This window comes from Microcaecilia unicolor, chromosome 1 (assembly GCF_901765095.1).
Source record: "Microcaecilia unicolor chromosome 1, aMicUni1.1, whole genome shotgun sequence".
Classification (NCBI taxonomy): Eukaryota; Metazoa; Chordata; class Amphibia; order Gymnophiona; family Siphonopidae; genus Microcaecilia; species Microcaecilia unicolor.
Genome location: NC_044031.1, coordinates 269148215 through 269166034, shown reverse-complemented (window position 1 = coordinate 269166034; position 17820 = coordinate 269148215). Strand labels below are relative to the sequence as shown.

The 17820-nt window shown below is 43.4% G+C and overlaps 1 protein-coding gene across 1 annotated transcript in view; it reads left to right on the top strand.

Moving 5' to 3' along the window:
* CPNE4 (copine 4) overlaps nt 1-17820 on the top strand; it is a 932436-nt gene that overhangs the window by 864349 nt on the left and 50267 nt on the right. Inside the window, exons 13-14 of the mRNA XM_030206477.1 lie at nt 5528-5582; nt 9009-9060. Coding sequence (XP_030062337.1) covers nt 5528-5582; nt 9009-9060 — 107 coding nt within the window. The remainder of the gene's footprint in view (nt 1-5527; nt 5583-9008; nt 9061-17820) is intronic.

Below are 17820 nucleotides of genomic sequence, written 5' to 3'. Positions count from 1 at the left end.
ATGTGCTTTCATTTATAATGAAATAGGAAACATTGACATTTCCTTCCGTCTTGTAAAGGAAACAAACAAAAGAAATTGTTTGTTTGTTTGTTTGTTTTTGCTTCATTTTCTTTACATTCATTTCCCCTGCCTATTGAATGTGCAAAAATCTTTCAAAAAGCACTTCCTCACCCTCCCTCTGCATCATACCCCATAGCCAGTCTCCAAATGTGATAGTTATGGGGTAAGATGTGGAGGAGGAGGAGGAGGAGGCTTGTGGGGGAAGGGGAAAACAATATAGATGTACGAGTTGGGTGGAAGAAAGTAGGCCAAGCCTAAAACTGTTTTTCTAAATGCCCAACTAGATGAAAAAACTTGGGAAAAATTTTGGTTTAAAATTACTCATACCACCAAATCAGCGTCCATTTCACAATCTATGTTCTACTTAGCACACAGAGCCCTATGGACTCCTGCTAAACTCGCCAAATTGAACACAATAAAACCAAAAAACAGTGCGAATAAATGCTGGACCTGTGAAAAAGATGTTGGAAATCTTAAACATATCATCTATTCTTGCCCATATATTCAAGAATATTGGAATTCTGTATGGGACACAATATCTTCCACCTTGAATATTCAAGATGTTTTATCATATAATATAGTTATATGTGGATCACTAATGTTACAATCATCAATAGACAAATGTCAAGCACAATTACTGGATTTAATGTTACATCAAGCCCTTAGAACACTTTTCTTTTGTTGGAAAGATCTTGACAAAGTAACTTATTTATCATGGTGGAATTCTATGTGTATTTTAGCTAAATATGAATATGCTGCAGCTGAAAAACATAACTCACTTGTTAAGTACAACAAAATATGGTCTCCTTTACTAAACTCACTACGTAATAACCTTTGTCAGAATTGAAATTATGTATTACTCCTGTGACTTATGATTATGATCTGTTATCGAAATAATCCCGGACTTGCCGTAACTTGAACATGTATGCTGATGCTTGTTACTGTTAACTTGTTAAGCTGGCTAATTGCTTTATTTTAGCCATTTGTTATCATTTATAAAACACAATAAAAATATTGGAACTAAAAAAAAAAAACTGTTTTTCTTCTCTTTTTTTTTTTCTTTCTTTTTTCTTTCAATTCAAAATACTGAAGTGAAATAATCCACAAATCAAACAGAAAAATGGATTTAAAAACACTACAAAGAAAAACTAAACGAAAAGATTTTTAGTGCAGACTACTAAAAAGGATGTAGGTGGGTGCACTCGGTGGAATTTTAGAACAGTGCCATAAGCTAAAATCAGAGATGAAAAACCCGAGTTCAGTGCATTCACACTGCAAAATGTATTATATGATAAGAAGCAATAAATGACATATTCCTCAGAAGCAGTCTTCAAAACAGGATTTAGCATCAAAGGCAGAATCCTTAAGCTGTAGTTTCATGCTGCATAATTTGGTCATTTTAACGAGTAGAGTATAGTTGTCTTTCATCTGTGGCACTGGGGTTTTCTTTGCCCTTTTGTTTTCTATATCCTGACTTATTTTACCATTACTAAAGACGAAAAAAGATTCCAAACCAAAGTGTATGTATGCTGAATGAAAAATTGCAATTCAAATAACCATGTACAATAACAAACAAATCCTGTTTCACATATATATGATAGATCTTTTAAGGGTATTTTACTCTGCATTAAACAGCTGGCTAGGATTTTACTGTGTGATAGACATTAGTGAAGACCCGTGCTAATGCCTTGTGGTATAGAACTGGACCTTCAGGGTTTATGTAGAGATTCTGACCAGTCCTGTAGAGAATACAGAACATTCCCATACAAAAGGATTTGTTGAATGACTCTTATCAATTATCATGCTAATTTAAAAGTCTGTGAGGGGGAGAGGATGAGTGAAAATGTTACTTTGACTTGCCCCCCCCCCCCCTCCATACCTAGCTTGCCCCCTCCCCCAGTGCCACCCCAAATATTTCTGTCTAGCGATGCCACTGATGCTATATATTCTGTAAAGGAGACATTTTCTTTCCCCACTGCTCTTCAGCCCTGCCTATGGGTGAGAGCATCATAAATACGGCCCTGTTATAACATCTGAAACAATTTAGGAATTAGCAAAATGCAAATAAATTACAAAAAATGTGAAATGCTTTCTATGTTAATTTTTGAACCTTTGTTTCAAACCCGCTAAAGCGTATTTTTGGAAGTTTGGTACGCTGGCAGGGATTCTGGAAGACAGAGGGGTGAATTCTTTATCTGTGCCAAAAAAGGTCTATTCTGTAAGCTGCGGTTTATAGAATAGTAGTTATGCGAGGGAATCACGCCTAACTTTTGGTGCAGTCATTTGTACCATCTGAAACATGGTGCAAATCTTTGTGCCTGCATTTTTTTTTGTTACATTTGTACCCCACACTTTCCCACTCATGACAGGCTCAATGCGGCTTACATGGGGCAATGGAGGGTTAAGTGACTTGCCCAGAGTCACAAGGAGCTGCCTGTGCCTGAAGTGGGAATTGAACTCAGTTCCTCAGGACCAAAGTCCACCACCCTAACCACTAGGCCACTCCTCCACTTATTCTATAACTACGCACGTTAATTTTAGGAATGCCCCCATCATACATCAGTGAGGACATGTGACGCATCCCTTATGTTCTTCCCTACCCTCTATCCTATGAAACATTGTAGTTCTTTCTCTGTGTCCTACTACGCATGTTACATCAATTCTGTCTGTCTCAAAATCTCCATTTTTTAAAAAAATCTGTATGTTGCTCTGAAGGCATTTCCGTAGAGCGAGGTAGCAAAATTTTAATAAACTTGGTTTTGCACATGACCCTCCCATTTCCGCACCCGTTTTTGAACTTGTGTATAAACTTTAGGCGTGGATCCTGCGCCTAAATTTACACATGTATATTCCAGTTTAATCTTATTAGTGCCAATAATTGCTTGTTAACAAGCCAATTATCAGTGCTAATTAGCTTGTTATTTGATTAAATTGGGCACATGCCAAATTTGCGCACACACAAGCAGATGATCAAAACCCCGCGCTGTTCCAAAGTGCTCCAAAAGTAGCACTGGAACAGTGCAGGGCATTATTAGACCTATGATCAGAGATAATTGCATGCAAATTTAAACACGCAATTATCTCTGATCATGGGGTAGAAGTGCAGATCTCCAGCCCTCCCTGAACCTGGGGGGGATCGTCGGGGGGACCGGAGGTCCAGCGGACCTCCAGCCCCCCTGTCACTCAGGGGGTCGGGGGGTTGGTCACCCACTGGGCCACAAGGGACTGTTTTGGAAATGTTGAATGGAGTTAGGGGGGGCTGGAGTTCCACCGGATCTCCAGCCCTCCCTGAACCTGGGGGGGGGGGATTGTCGGGAGGACCGAGGTTCGCTGGACCACCAACCCCCCTGTTGCTGGGGGGGGGTCTTCAGGTTTGCTTTGTTGGGAGGAATGGGGGCCTGCTAGCATGCAAATGCAAGCTGGACAGGGCTCACAATTCTTCCCCAATGATCTGCAAACCCTAACGCCAGCTCGGAGCTGGTGTAGGGTTTGCCGCGGCCAGCAACCCAATCTTTGGTACGTTGGTCGCTGATCATTGGGGATGAATATGTTTAGCCCTGTTTTGCATGCATTTGCATGCTAGTTGCGTTCAGAGCGTTGTTTCACACGCTCGGGGACTCTGATGATTGGGCGGTAGCAAACGCCGGCGCTAGTATGGCACTAACAGCCTCTAGTGCCGGCGTTTACTTTTGATCATCCCCGTGGCAGTTTTTAGTGACTTTTACAGAATTTGGGATAAAGTGTGCAGCAGGTTCCAGAAAATATGGGGTGGTATTGGTGAAGCAGTCAGCAAAATAAGAATCAGCACTGAAGCAGCATAAAACTGTATGTTGTGATTAAGAATCAGTGGTTGAAGTAAAAGGATTCAAATCTCCTCAAAACGTAATAAAAGACACTGTACAACCAGTTAATAACCTTTATCTCAGATGTACTTCTTCTTAGTGCTTATTAAAGCAAAATGTGTTATACAGCAAAGGAGCGCTACTTACATTACAAGCTATTACCAGACTTTCACAGCACCCTAAATAATGTTTATGTTTACTAAAAGATTTTCTGTGCCGCTTAGCTAAAAAAAATGACATGTGTATTTTAAGAAATGTGCATGCGTTTTCATGCTTGATTAGACAGTTTTGGCCCGATCTGTAAAGAAATTTAACCAGGCAGGACAGCCTCCTGAACTTAACCAGTCAGTGCTGCTGAATGTCAGCTCAAATCACCCCTGCACTGTCTGCTTAGTGCTAGCATAGAGCTTGGATGGAGTCTGGGCAGAGCTGGTAGACTGCTAACTAGTTAAGGAGCCCTTTTACTAAGCCGCGTAAGCATCTACGCACACCTAGCGTGTGTCAAAATGGAGTTACCACCCAGTTACCGCATGGCTATTGCGTTAATTTCATTTTTGACATGTGTCCGAAATGCGCGGCTGAAAAATAATTTTTATTTTTGGACGTATCAGCTGCGCGCACCAAGTGGCATTTGATGCACCTAGGTCATTACCACCCAGTTACCGCGTATGACTTTAACACTAGGTCAATGGCTGTCGGTGAGGTTGCAGACCCAAAATGGACATGCGGCAATTTTGATTTTGCCACACGTCCATTTTCGGCAAAAAATTAAAATGGCCTTTTTTACGGGCGCGCTGAAAAATGGATCGGCACGCGTCCAAAACCCGGGCCTACACTACCACAAGCCATTTTTCAGCACACCTTAGTAAAAGGACCCCTAAGTAAGCAGCTAAAGTTAAGACAGCAAAATGGCTGTCCTAACTAGCCACCAAGCTAACTGTACACCAGTATGAATGGTTAACATCTGGGTAGTGGCATCTGGCTTTGTGGTGCCCCCTTACTCCCCCACAATCCAGATCCCCTTCCTTCCCGCTCCTGATGACAGAAAGATCCAGATAATGCCCCCATCCCCGCCATCATAGGCCCCTCAGGCCTACCTTGTATATCCCTGGTGGTCTAGGGGGATCCTAGGAGCAGAAATGCTGCCCCACCCGCTCCTGCCTGTTGCTGCTCCTTTCATGAAATGGCCGCTGGGACCTCTAGTGGCAGCCTCATGGTACTAGTGGGATCTGGAGCTTTCTGTCATCGGGGATGGGATATAAGGGGATTGTAGGGAAAGCAGTGGGAATTGGAGGGAGCCCAGCTGACTATCAGCCAGGACCTGCATAAGTTCCGGCGGCCAGCACATGCACCTGGCCCAGCATTGAATATCTGGGGCTAATTCTGCCTTTGGCAGTCAGTATTTAAAACAATGACTGAACATTGACTGGTTTATTTTTACTAAAAGATGAGGCAAAACAGTTATTCAGATTATTAACACACCGCTGACTGACTGGTTTATTTTTACTAAAAGATGAGGCAAAACAGTTATTCAGATTGTTAACATGCTGCTGCAATATGGGCGTATGGCTTGATGAGTTCAACAAGTAGAAAATAACCACTTACTTTTTCCATTTTCATTTCAGTGACAAAATGTTTCCAGCCTTCGGATTTGGAGCCAGGATACCTCCAGAATATAAAGTAGGTAATCAGCTGACTCCTGCAAAATTTCCTGTAGCTAATCGTCACAGTGCAGCACTACAGGAGTGACTCAGTGGCATGTTCATGATTAAGAACATAGGATTCCCCAGCAGGTCTCAGTAATCACCTTCTTGTAATTGTTTTGGGACTTCCTGTCCTCCATGTGCAATATTACGCATCCAGCTTCTCCTACATAAGCGCACAACTATGGCACGGACTCCCAAAAGCTGTGAAAATAATCTATGACCATCTAAAAACCAACCTTCAAAAAGGCTTACCCCACCGATCCAACGTAAATCCCCACACCCAGCAACACAGCATAACCAATGATCGTACTGGACAATATACAATCTTCATTCCCTTCGACCCTCATGGTGCCTGACACACACCTACCTCACTCGACCACAATATAACCTTGTATTTGTTATCAACCGACTGGCGAACACCTATATGGTACTATGTAAGCCACATTGAGCCTGCAAATAGGTGAGAAAATGTGGGGTACAAATGTAACAAATAAATAAATAAATATTAAATATTTTAATGAGGATATAAATGTAAATAGTTATACAAAAAGGGATGAGAAATATCTCTTTATTTGTTTGTTTGTTTGTCTGTCTGTCTGTCTGAGGTCAAAATAACTCTCCAAAACTTTAATGGATGAGATGTAAGCTGGTGTGGGGGAAAATCTAGTGAAAAGACACATTTGGGTTGATATTCAAAGCAATTTAACTGCTCCAGCCCGGTTAAATCGCTTGTTCAGCGACACTAAAAATGTCCAGTTAGCACGTATCTCAGAACCGGCTATTTGGGGAGTGTTTCGGGAGTGGAGTCAGCACTTGGCTGGTTAAGTACAGACATTCAACATTTAACCAGCCAAGGTCATCGCATAAATAGGAGCGCATAAAAATCAGTCCTATGATTATGTGATGCCACATAACTGGTTAAATGCTGAATATCGCACCTCTCCTTCACTTACAAATATTTTGTTTTCTGAGGTCAATCCTCCCACATATCTCTCTACAAATTAGTACGCTGGTTCGTTTTTTGAGAATATTGCACTCAACCATGACCATCTATACATTAGCCAGCTCTTCAAACCCAATGCTGAAGCCTGGATATGGGCCAGCACAGTGCCGTAGCGAGGGTGCCTGACACCCGGGGCGGGTCGCCGCTGCGCCCCCCCCCCCCCGGGTGCAGGGCACAGTGCCCCCCCCCCCTCCGGAGTGCACTCCCCCCGAAACGCACCCTACCTTTCAGCGGGGGGCAGGCGGGAGGGCCGATCCGCCCCCAGTGCACATCACTGGGAGCTGCATCGGCTCTGCTGCTTCCCTGCTTTCTCTGCCCCGGAACAGGAAGTAACCTGTTCCGGGGCAGAAAGAGCAGGGAACCAGAGAGCCGACACCCCCCCAGTGCGTGCACCCGGGGCGGACCACCCCACCGCCCCCCCCCCCCTTCCTACGCCACTGGGCCAGCATTGGATTTCTGGGTATAATGCCAGTGGTGGGTCAACAAAACGCTAAGTGCCGCCAACTGAATATCAACTCCATTGAATTAAAAATGAGTCAGATTGGACCAGGGGTTCTAGAGAAAGAAGCCCTACAAAAAATGGTCCAATGTATTTCTGTGGGAAAAGGAGTACCAGCTTCCGCAGCATAGAAACTTGTACACGCATAAACAGTGAAAAATAGCAGTTAGGGAATTACTCTATTCAGACTATCTCTCCCTATTCTGTACTCTCCCAACTCAACAAACTGCCCCCACCTACCCCTGCAACTGTCTCCACAATTGCCCCAACTCCAAAAACTATTCCTGCAACTGCATCACTATCTGCAAACTGCCCTCATTCCCCAAATCTCCCCTCTTTGAAATTGCTACACCAACCTGCAAACTACAACAAACACCCAAAACTATTCCCCACCGTGAAAAATGCCCTCCCACAAAATCTAAACCCCTACAACTATCCCGATCCACACAGATACACATCCACCCACGCATGCACACACACGCAAAGGTGTTGGAAAGAATTCCATTCCCCACTTCTTATAAAGTTATTGTTGTGTTGAGGAATAATCAATTTCCTTATATACAAAGCATCAGAATCTAATTGTGGACACGTAAGAGTTTTTACTGTCTTTCTTTTATTGTGTTGGGATGTGCCCTCCTGAGATTAGGTCCCTCTAAGCCAGAGGCAGACTGACCCTTCAGGCAACCAGGCAGTGCTCGAGTGCCCAGAGGCTCTTCCCCCCACCCCCAAACACTACAGTCCCCCCCCCCCCACTGAACCTCAGTGGGCCCTTCCTGGTCCCACCTTGAAGGGCCATGGTGGTCTAGTGGCCTCTGCGGGGGTAGCAGTGGCGTTCCTAGAGGGGCTGACACCCGGGACGGATCGCCAATGCGCCCTGCCCCCCAGGTGCAGCGCCCCCCTGGTGCAGCGCGACCCCCCCCCCCCCCCCCCCCCGGTTTCCATGCTCCCTCTGCCCCGGAACAGGTTACTTCCTGTTCTGGGCAGAGGGAGCATGGAAACGAATGACGCTGACCGGCGCGGCACCCCCCACCAACAGCGTGCACCCAGGGCGGACCGCCGCCACCGCCCCCCCCCCTTGGTACACCACTGGGGGGTAGGAAAGAATCCCACTCTTTCCTGCCTTCTGCTGCGACTCTACCCGGTGCCGCAGTGTTTTAAAAATGGCTGCTGAGAGTTCCTCTACCGCAGGCAGAGTAGCAGCAGTAGGCCGGAAAGAGTGGGGTTCTATCCTGCCCCCAAAGAAGTCATTAAACCACCAGGGACCTTCAAGGTAGGACCGGGGAAGGCCCACTGAGGCTCAGGGGTCTGTAGTGTGTGAGAGGGAGGCAACAACTGTGGCAGTGGAAGGGGGCTGTAGTGTGCAGGAGGGGGAGCAGCCAGGGGGACCCAATGACCTTGAGGGCCCAGATCACTGTCAGTCTGCCCCTGCTCAAAGCTAAACTGAGTAGTTATTATACTCAGTCACATTTCATTCAGGAATAATTTTCTGTACAGTGAGAAAGTTGAGAGGTTTCATCCCACTTGGGGCAGCAGCCCTACACAGAAAACATTATTTCTGTCTGTTCAGCATTATGACGTGGAGTCCAGAGAATTGTAGGAAAAATTGTGTTTGGACGTCAGACGTAGTATTGTCAGTGGTGCTCAGCACATCTTACCTAGACAGCAGCACTGAATGGTACAACATCTCAGGATACCTGCCTGGGTCTTAAGCAGAAGAGGATCTGGCTTGCTAATGAGAGAAGATGGGGCAGAAGCAATGAAGTTAAGGTTTAAGCTCTATATTGTGTTTTTATCTAGGTTTCTCATGATTTTGCTGTCAGAATGGATTGCTATTAAAAGGGAGGAGGGACAGAAACAATGAATTTAAGGTTTATTCTCCATGTTGTGTTTTTATCTAGGTATCTCATGATTTTGCAGTCAACTTTAATGAAGATAACCCAGAATGTGCAGGTACTAATCAGACTACAGAAGATAATGTCCTCAAGTCTTTCTTTAATGTGCTGGAATACGACTGGCTTTGGGGAACAGCTACAATAGTTAATGCATAATACTTAGCGACAGCCATCAAAATGTGCAAAGTCTAATGGGATTAGTTCAGAACCGTGCTGAAAATTGTTCTGACTGCTAACGTAATCAAGGGTCAGATTAGAATAGTGCTTGTATACATACAGAGTAACATGCTGTAATGAGTGATTTGAGATTGTGGTGTGAAACTGTCGCTTTGATGGTATTTTAATGATAAGCACATAGAACCATCAAAGCCCTGTTGTTCAGTTTTGCAAAAGAAGAAACATTTACTGTAATATTGTGATAGCTAATGTGGGATAATATGCTAAGACCTTGCCATGTAACTCTCTGCACAGGAAGGTTAAGTTACTCGTTGAAGGTCATTTTCGTGTGCTGGAGAAAATAATTAAGCAGTTTAGTGGTTGAGAGGAAGCAAATAATAGTGATGTGGTTGTACAGCTATATACAAGCAGGTCAGATGCAAGGCAATTATTCATTTATTTCATTATCCCAATAGATCAGGTTCGATGTGGCTAACAACTGATTGTAATTAACAGTATAAACATCGATGCGGGATAGTATACATTAAGTAAATGAGTATTGAGTAGTACAATATGTAATATGGAAACGAATGCCAGATGCAAAAAGGTAACAATTTATAGTTATCCTTGTATCATAACTATTAGAATGGAACTGAAATTAGAATAATTGAACAATTTGGGGTTTAAATTAATTATGATCATCTGTGAGAAATTAGGCACCAGGGTTTTCCAAACCAGTCATATTTTCAGGATATCTACAATGACTATGCGTGAGATAAATTTGCATACAATGGAGGCAGTGCATGCAAGTTTATCTCATGCATATTCATTGTGGATATCTTGAAAACCCGACTCGTTTGGGGTTCCCGAAGGACTGGGTTGAGAATCCCTGCTCAAGGCAAACATTCAATCTTGTACTCTTCCTCTAGGCCCCTTCCCTTTTCTACTCTTCCCCCTCTCCACACCCACCCCCAGCAGGCCAGCTCTCCACCCCCCCCCCCCCCCCAATAGTCCAGCATCCCCTCTCTGTCTAGTCCAGCATCTTTCTGTTTACCCTTCCCCCATGGACCAGCAGTCTCCCTCTCTCTCTCTCTCTGTTTTCCTTCCCCTCCCTCCTGACAGCCCATTATCTCATGTTACCCCAATCTGATGGTCCAGCATCTCCCACTTTTCATTCCACCATATCCTGCTGCAGTGGCTGAGCACAACAGCCAGAATGCAGGTCTGCAGCTAAACAAGAAAGCATGGGCCCTTAGCATATATGCATATGCTGAAGGCTGCCACATTCCAATGGAAGCACCAGTCCTGCATGCAAGACAAAAGTGATAATCCAGCATTTCTTAGCTAGCTATGAAATTTGGGATTGGGAAGAAATGTTTTCATTGTTGGAGAGGTGGCTGCAGGCTTTTCACATTCCCCTGGATTAATGATGGAGAGGCAATCAGGCAATCAACGTGGGACCTCACAAACTTCTGGTTTTCTTTGCTAGTTATGTTCCCTTTATACATCACCTTCCTTGAACAAAGACCAAACCAAAGCAGTTCACAGCAAAGGTATTTCAAGGATAGAAAATAGGCAGGTAATACAATAGTAATAGGCAGGTAATACAATAGTAGTTACAATGAGCTGGCTGTCATCTATTTGGACGGCTTATTTCTTTACAATCTTTCTATTGCTGCATGCAACACTGATATGTGTCAGCCAAAGCAAGGAGGTGACTTTAAGAAGGTGCTTAGTCACTTTATTATGATTTCTTCCAATTGGTTCCTCCAGACCACACTTGGAAGCACAGTTAAGACAGGAGTGAAAGCAGCGCAGGCAGTTTTCCTCCAGGCAGTCACACAGGCTCATCCCAGTGAAAAACAGGAGGCCCTGGCTATCACAGACTTTATTTTTAGCAGGCAGGGTCAGTTGGGTTCTCTGGATTTGCAGATGCTCTTGATTTGCAATCTTTTCTTTCCCCTTTTATTTGTTTCTAGTGTGTCCTTTACTGGATTTAGGAGTGCCCCAGGTTTAACTGTTGTGTGCATACAGGACACCCCTTCTTATATATAAATAGATATAGATACATTGCCTGCACTAAATATGAAAAGACAATTTTGAAGATGAACATCTCCAGTTATGAAGAGGCAAGATGGAGTAATTCCAGCCCCACAGCAAAGACATTTCAGAGACATTCTGCAGGGAATAGGCATGAATAAATCTGAGCAATTTCCAATCATTTTTATTTATGTCTTCTGCCATTTCCCAATGGCCTGAGTCAATTGTTTCTTTTCAAAGGATCATTCAAATGGCCAGTGGCACACATTACCACTTCCACAGGTCTGAAACGTGTACATATATTATCAATAGCAAACAGCCGCAAATCCAGACAAATGACAAGGTTCTGGTGAAACGTAAATTGCCAGATACTCCAGTGGGTCAGAAAAGTTGAGAATATATTCCAATTGAACAAGCCAACATTAGATCAAATGTTCAACTTCTTCCGGCTGGTATGTTGAGTAATTTATTTTCAAGCTTTATGTCTGTTGCTCTTAGCATTCGTTCTCAGGGAGTGCAATATTATAAAAAGCCATCTAACTGGTATGGTAGATATACACTTAAGTTACATCAGTCTTCTAAAGGAAAATATCTGCATAGTTTCCCTTTGAAAATTATGCCACAGAAAGCAAACACACACTTTTACACCTCCTATTTAGTAAGTTAAGGGCCCGTTTGCTAAAGCTTAGAGCGTGCTAAATGCTGTGTATCCAATCTTATACCTATGGGCCACATGGTACACAGTGCATATAAGTGTGTGCTGAGCTTTAGTAAAAGGCTTCTTATTTATTTAAAACATTTATAGCCCGCCTATTAGCTAGGTGGGTTATAAAATAAACACAATAATTCAAACAAATCACATATAAACATAATTTCTGCTACTACTGCTAACCATTTCTATAGCACCTACTAGATGTATGCAGTGCTGCACATTTTGTATGCAGGTACTTTCTCTGTCCCTAGTGGACTTACAATTTCTTTGTTGTACTTGGGGCAATAGAGGGTTAAGTGGCTTGCCCAAAGTCACAAGGAACTGCTGTACTATTAGGCTACTCCTCCATGCTACTAATCATTTCTATAGCTCTACTAGACATACACAGTGCTGTATACATTATATGGAGGTACTTTCTCTGTCCCTAGAGGGCTCACAATCTAAGTTTTTGTACCTACGGCAATAGAGGGTTAAGTAACTTGCCCAAGGTCACAAGGAGCTGCAGTGGGAATTGAACCCAGGTTGCCAGGATCAAAGCCTGCTGCACTAAGCACTAACCATTAGGCTACTATTATTTATATGGTATGCACATATATGTGAACTACTCCCTACCTCCATTCCTGAAAATGTCATCACTCAGTTCAAGTAAATTTGTCCATCTATAGGCTCTATGTGAATAAGTGATACCCAAACCTGTCCTGGGGAAACCCCAGCCAGTCAGGTTTTTAGGATATCCACAATGAATATTCATATGAGATTGATGTGCATACACTTCTTCCTTGGTATGCAGAGCTATCTCATGCATATTCATTGTGGATATCTTGAAAACCTAACTGGCTACAGTTCCCTCAGGATAGGAATGGGAACTCCCGGTGTACCTGCATATACAGTGCTTTCAAAAGTCTTCTCATCCTAGTATATGTTTCATATTCTGCTGTCTAAAACAATACAGTTCAGATACATTAAAGTAGCAGTTGTGTTGAGTTATACAACCCACTCTACATATTTAATGTGAAACAATTCTAGAAATATTATACAAGTAATTAAGAAAAAAAAACTATTGGTTGCATAAGTTTTCACACTCCTTGACTCAATACATAGTGAAAGTCATTTAAGAAAGGTCTACCAGTTTTGCACAATGGGGTAGTGCAGTATTTGCCTACTTTTCTTAGCAGAATGTTTAAGCTGGGATCATTTGTGGAGTGCAATCTTCACGTCTTGCCACAGATTTTCTGTTGAATTGAGAACTGGGACACTCAAATATATTCATTTTCTTTTTGCTGAGCCATCCAGAGTTGCTTTTGCTTTTTGCTTAGGATCATTCTCCTGCACAAAAGGCGAATCTTCTCCCCATTCCCAGGTCCATGGCAAATTGAACAGATTTTCATCCAGGATGTGCTTACATTTTGCACCATCCATCTTTCCTTCAGTCTTCACAACCTCCCTATCCCTACCGCTGTAAAACATCTCCACAACATAAACGCTTTACTGTAGGGATGGTGCTAGCAGGGTGAAGTGCTATGTTTGTTTTACACCACACATACCACTTAGGATTGAGATCCATTTTGGTCTCTTCAGATCACAAAAACTTTCTCTCACATATGTGCAGTGTCCCCTGCCCATGCATACACTTTGTGGCATATTATATGGCTTTTCTTCAGCAGTGGTTCCCTGCTTGCCGTGGCTGCTGCCCTCCCATACAGGCCATGTTTGTGGAGTAATCTTGAAATCTCTGAACAGTCAACATTTTCCCCAAAAGATCTCTGTATTTCATTTAAAGTAATCTTAGGCCTCACAGTGACCATCCTCAGCACTTTCCTTAACCACTAGGCTACTCCTGGAGGAGGAGGAGTAGCCTAATGGTTAGTGCAACAGGCCTTAATCCTAGCAACATGGGTTCAATTCTCACTGCAGTTCCTTGTGACCTTGGGCATGTCACTTACCCCTCCATTGCCCCAGGTATAAAAACTTAGACTGTGAACCCTCTAGGGACAGAGAAAGTATCTACATAAAATGTGTACAGCACTGCATATATCTAGTAGTGCTATAGAAATGATTAGTAGTAGTATTAACTCTGTGATGGATCCCCTGGCCAGGGTGACTGGCTCACCACCAAAGGTTCCTTAGGCTTGCAAAAGACAGATACAGGACACAATAGAGTATCGTTTAAGGTAAGTTTGAAGTCACTGTACCTCTAGACTAGTATCCAACATCAAGGCAAAGGGAACAAGATTCAGGAACCAAGGCTGACAGTCACTGTAATCCAGAAGCAACCAGGAGCAAAGCAACACAAGTGGAGGAGTGGCCTAGTGGTTAGGGTGGTGGACTTTGGTCCTGAGGAACTGAGTTCGATTCCCACTTCAGGCACAGGCAGCTCCTTGTGACTCTGGGCAAGTCACTTAACTCTTCATTGCCACATTGAGCCTGCCATGAGTGGGAAAATGTGGGGTACAAATGTAACAAAAAAATAAGTATAGATGAGAACCTTGCCAAATACAGAATCTCAAGACAAAAGTCAGGAGCAATACGCAGAGACAGTGAACCAGCAGAGAACAAGCCCAGGGGCAGAGTATAAATATTCAAGCCCACCCTGGGCCAGTTCCCACTGGGCCCAGCCAATCAAACTAGATTCCCAGGAGGGGGAGTAGCTTTTTTTTAGATGGCCAATGTCTACCGGCCTAAGAAGCATCCTGCTACTGACTTTGGAGAGACAGCCCGATCAAGGCAGCTGTTTCGTACCAAGATGCTTCCATTTTAGACCTGACATTGCCCCAAGGGACAGTCACACATTGACATTTTCCTATAGCATTCCCCAAATCTGTGCCTTTGTGTAACTTTTTCCATGAGTTCTTATGGCAGCTTTTAATTCAGCATATTTAGAACTGTGCTTCAAATGTCCTTTATGCAACAGAGACATCATGATTCTTTATCCAGGAGTATTTGTGATTGGCAAGCTCTGTTCATCTTACTGTGGGCCTTATTAAGGCAGATTTTGGAAAATAATTAATTTGGGATTGCTAGGGCAAAGGGTATGAGGACTTATGTAATCAAAACGTTTTGGTTTCTTATTCTTAATTTCTTTTAGAAACTTTCAATAATTGGTATGTCAGGTTGAAAGCATATAATCTGTTTTGTACATCTGTGAAACAGATCTCTTACTTTAATGCAAAATGTGAAAGATGTACAAAGATGTGGAGACTTTAGAAACATTGAAAATGATGGCAGGAAAAGGCTATATGGTTTATCCAATTTGCCCATCTATGGGTCCCTTTTACAAAGCAGCAGTAAGCCCAATGTGGGCTTACCGTTCGCTCTTCCAGGACTACCACTGGCCCAAAGCAGCTGCTGGTGGTAGTCCTGCACTCAGCATGCGCCATTTCCAGGGGGAAAAGAAAGTCCCCGGAAATGGCTTGAGCGGCAGTAACCAGGCATCATGGTACACTGCCCGGTTACCGCCGGATTAGTGTGGGAACCTTTATCGCCACCTCAAAGGGTGGTGGTAAGGGCTCCCCTTCGCATGGCCACATGGTAAGAGTTCTCTTACCACATGGCCATGTGTGTCTGGGGTCTTTTTACCTGCTGCGGTAAAAAGGGCCCTGGCACGCAGGAAAAATAGCCTCCAACACTATCGCAAGGGCCTTTTTCCCGTAGCTTGATAAAATGACCCCATATCATTTAATATCCCTTCCTCTCCCTTAGAGATCTTGTGTGCTTGTCCCATGCTTTTGTGAATTCAGATGGTCAGATACAGTCATCATCTGTACCACCTCAACTGAGACATAAGAGTAGCCATACTGGGTCAGACCAATGGTCCATCTAGCTCAGCATTCTGTTGTCCAAACGGTGGCCAAGCCTGGTCACAAGTACCTGGCAGAAACCCAAATTGTGGCAACACTCCATACTACAAATTCCAGGGCTTCCCATGTCTGGATGAATAGCAGACTATGGACTTTTCCTCCAGGAATTTGTCCAAACCTTTTTTAAACCCAGATATGCTAACTGCTTTTACCACTTCCTCAGGCAAAGAGTTCCTGAGCTTAACTATTTGTTGAATGAAAAAATATTTCTTCCTATTTGTTTTAAAAGTATTTCCATGTAACTTTATCGAGTATTCCCTAGTTTTTGTACTTTCGGAACGAGTAAAAAATCGATTAACTTCTACTTGTTCTACACCACTCAAGATTTTGTAGACCTCAATTATATCTCCCCTCAGCCATCTCTCTTCCAAGCTGAAGAGCCCTAACCTCTTTAGCCTTTCCTCATACAAGAGGAGTCCATCCCCTTTATCATTTTGGTCGCTCTTCTTTGAACCTTTTCTAATTCCGCTATATCATTTTTGAGATACGGCGACCAGAAATGAACGCAATACTCAAGGTGCGGACACACCATGGAGTGATATAAAGGCATTATAGTATTTTTGGTCTTAGTCACCATCCCTTTCCTAATAATTCCTAGCATCCTGTTTGCTTTTTGGCCGCAACCAAATACCGAGCAAAAGGATATGAGCATATTATCTACAATAACACCCTGATCTTTTTCTTGAGCGCTGACCCCCAAGATGGACCCTAGCATCAGGTAAATGTGATTCGGATTATTCTTTCCAATGTGCATCACCTTGCATTTATCCATATTAAATTTCATCTGCCATTTGGACACCCAATCTTCTAATTCCTAAGGTTTTCCTGCAATATTTCACAATCCGCACGTGTTTTAACAACCTTGAATAATTTTGTGTCATCTGAAAATTTGATCACCTCAGTCATCTGTCACGGTTGTGGCCATGCCCTTATGTTCAGACCTACTGTTTCTCTGTGTCTAGCTCTGTGACCTCTCCAGTCTGCCTTTTTTCCTGTTGTTATTCTTCCTGTTAGCCAAGCCTCGCTTTGGTGTCCCTGAAGCCAAGCCTCGCTTTGGTCTCCCTGCTTCTGCTTCATTCCTACTTATGACATCATCAGCCTACTCCTTTATAAGGACCCAGGGACCTTTCCTGTGGGGCCTTTGCAACAGGTCTGTTTTCCCTTTTCTTGTTGTACTGTTGTTTGATTCTCAGGGAACTGGTCTTCTTGTTAAGCTGTGGCTCAGCCCTGAGCCCTGTGTGAGTGGTTTTGGTTTGTATGGATTACTTTCCTGTTAGGTTTGCTCTCAAGCAAAGCCCTCTTTTGTTTCTCTGTGTGTGTTGTTCTGCTTTAAACCTGTATGAATTACTAGCCTGTTAATTTTACTTCCAAGCAAAGCCCTGTTTTGTTTTTCTGTGTCTGGTTTCAACCTGAATAGATTCCTTCCTTGTTATCTAGGCTCTCCAGCATATGCCTGTTCTGTTTCCTTGTGTGGTTTCCCTTGTTACCTTTCACTGTTCAGAGAGTCATTTGTTGCCAGCCCTGCTGCTTTCCTTGATTACTTTGCTTCCACATTCTAGCTGCTTTCTTTGATTACCTTGCTCCCATGCAGCTGGGTGTACTCTGTCTGTGCCTGCCTTTCCTTTCCCTTCCTGGCTGAGTTCTGGTAAGAACATAGTTTGTTTATCCCTTTGTTTGCTTTAAACCTTTGACTGCAGTGTAATCCCTGCTTCTTTCTGATGTGTTTTAGAAGCAGCCCTTCCCTTCAGCCTGCTTTAACTCTTTGTCTGCTGTGTCTGTCTCCTGACTCTTGTAAGCATTGCTCCTTATCTGATTTGTGTATGTAAAGGTAGCTTTCTCTGTTTGCTTACTTTTACCTTTGTCTCTAGTGTCTGTTATTTGACTCTGTGGCACAGCCTTGTGCATTCCTATAAGCGGCTTCCCTTTACCCTTGTGTGTTGTGTGACCAGCCTTGTGCATTATTATGAGAGGTTTCCCTTTATTTTTGAGTCCTGTGTGGCCAGCCTTGTGTATTCCTATAAGCGGCTTCCTTTTACCCTTGTGTGCTGTGTGG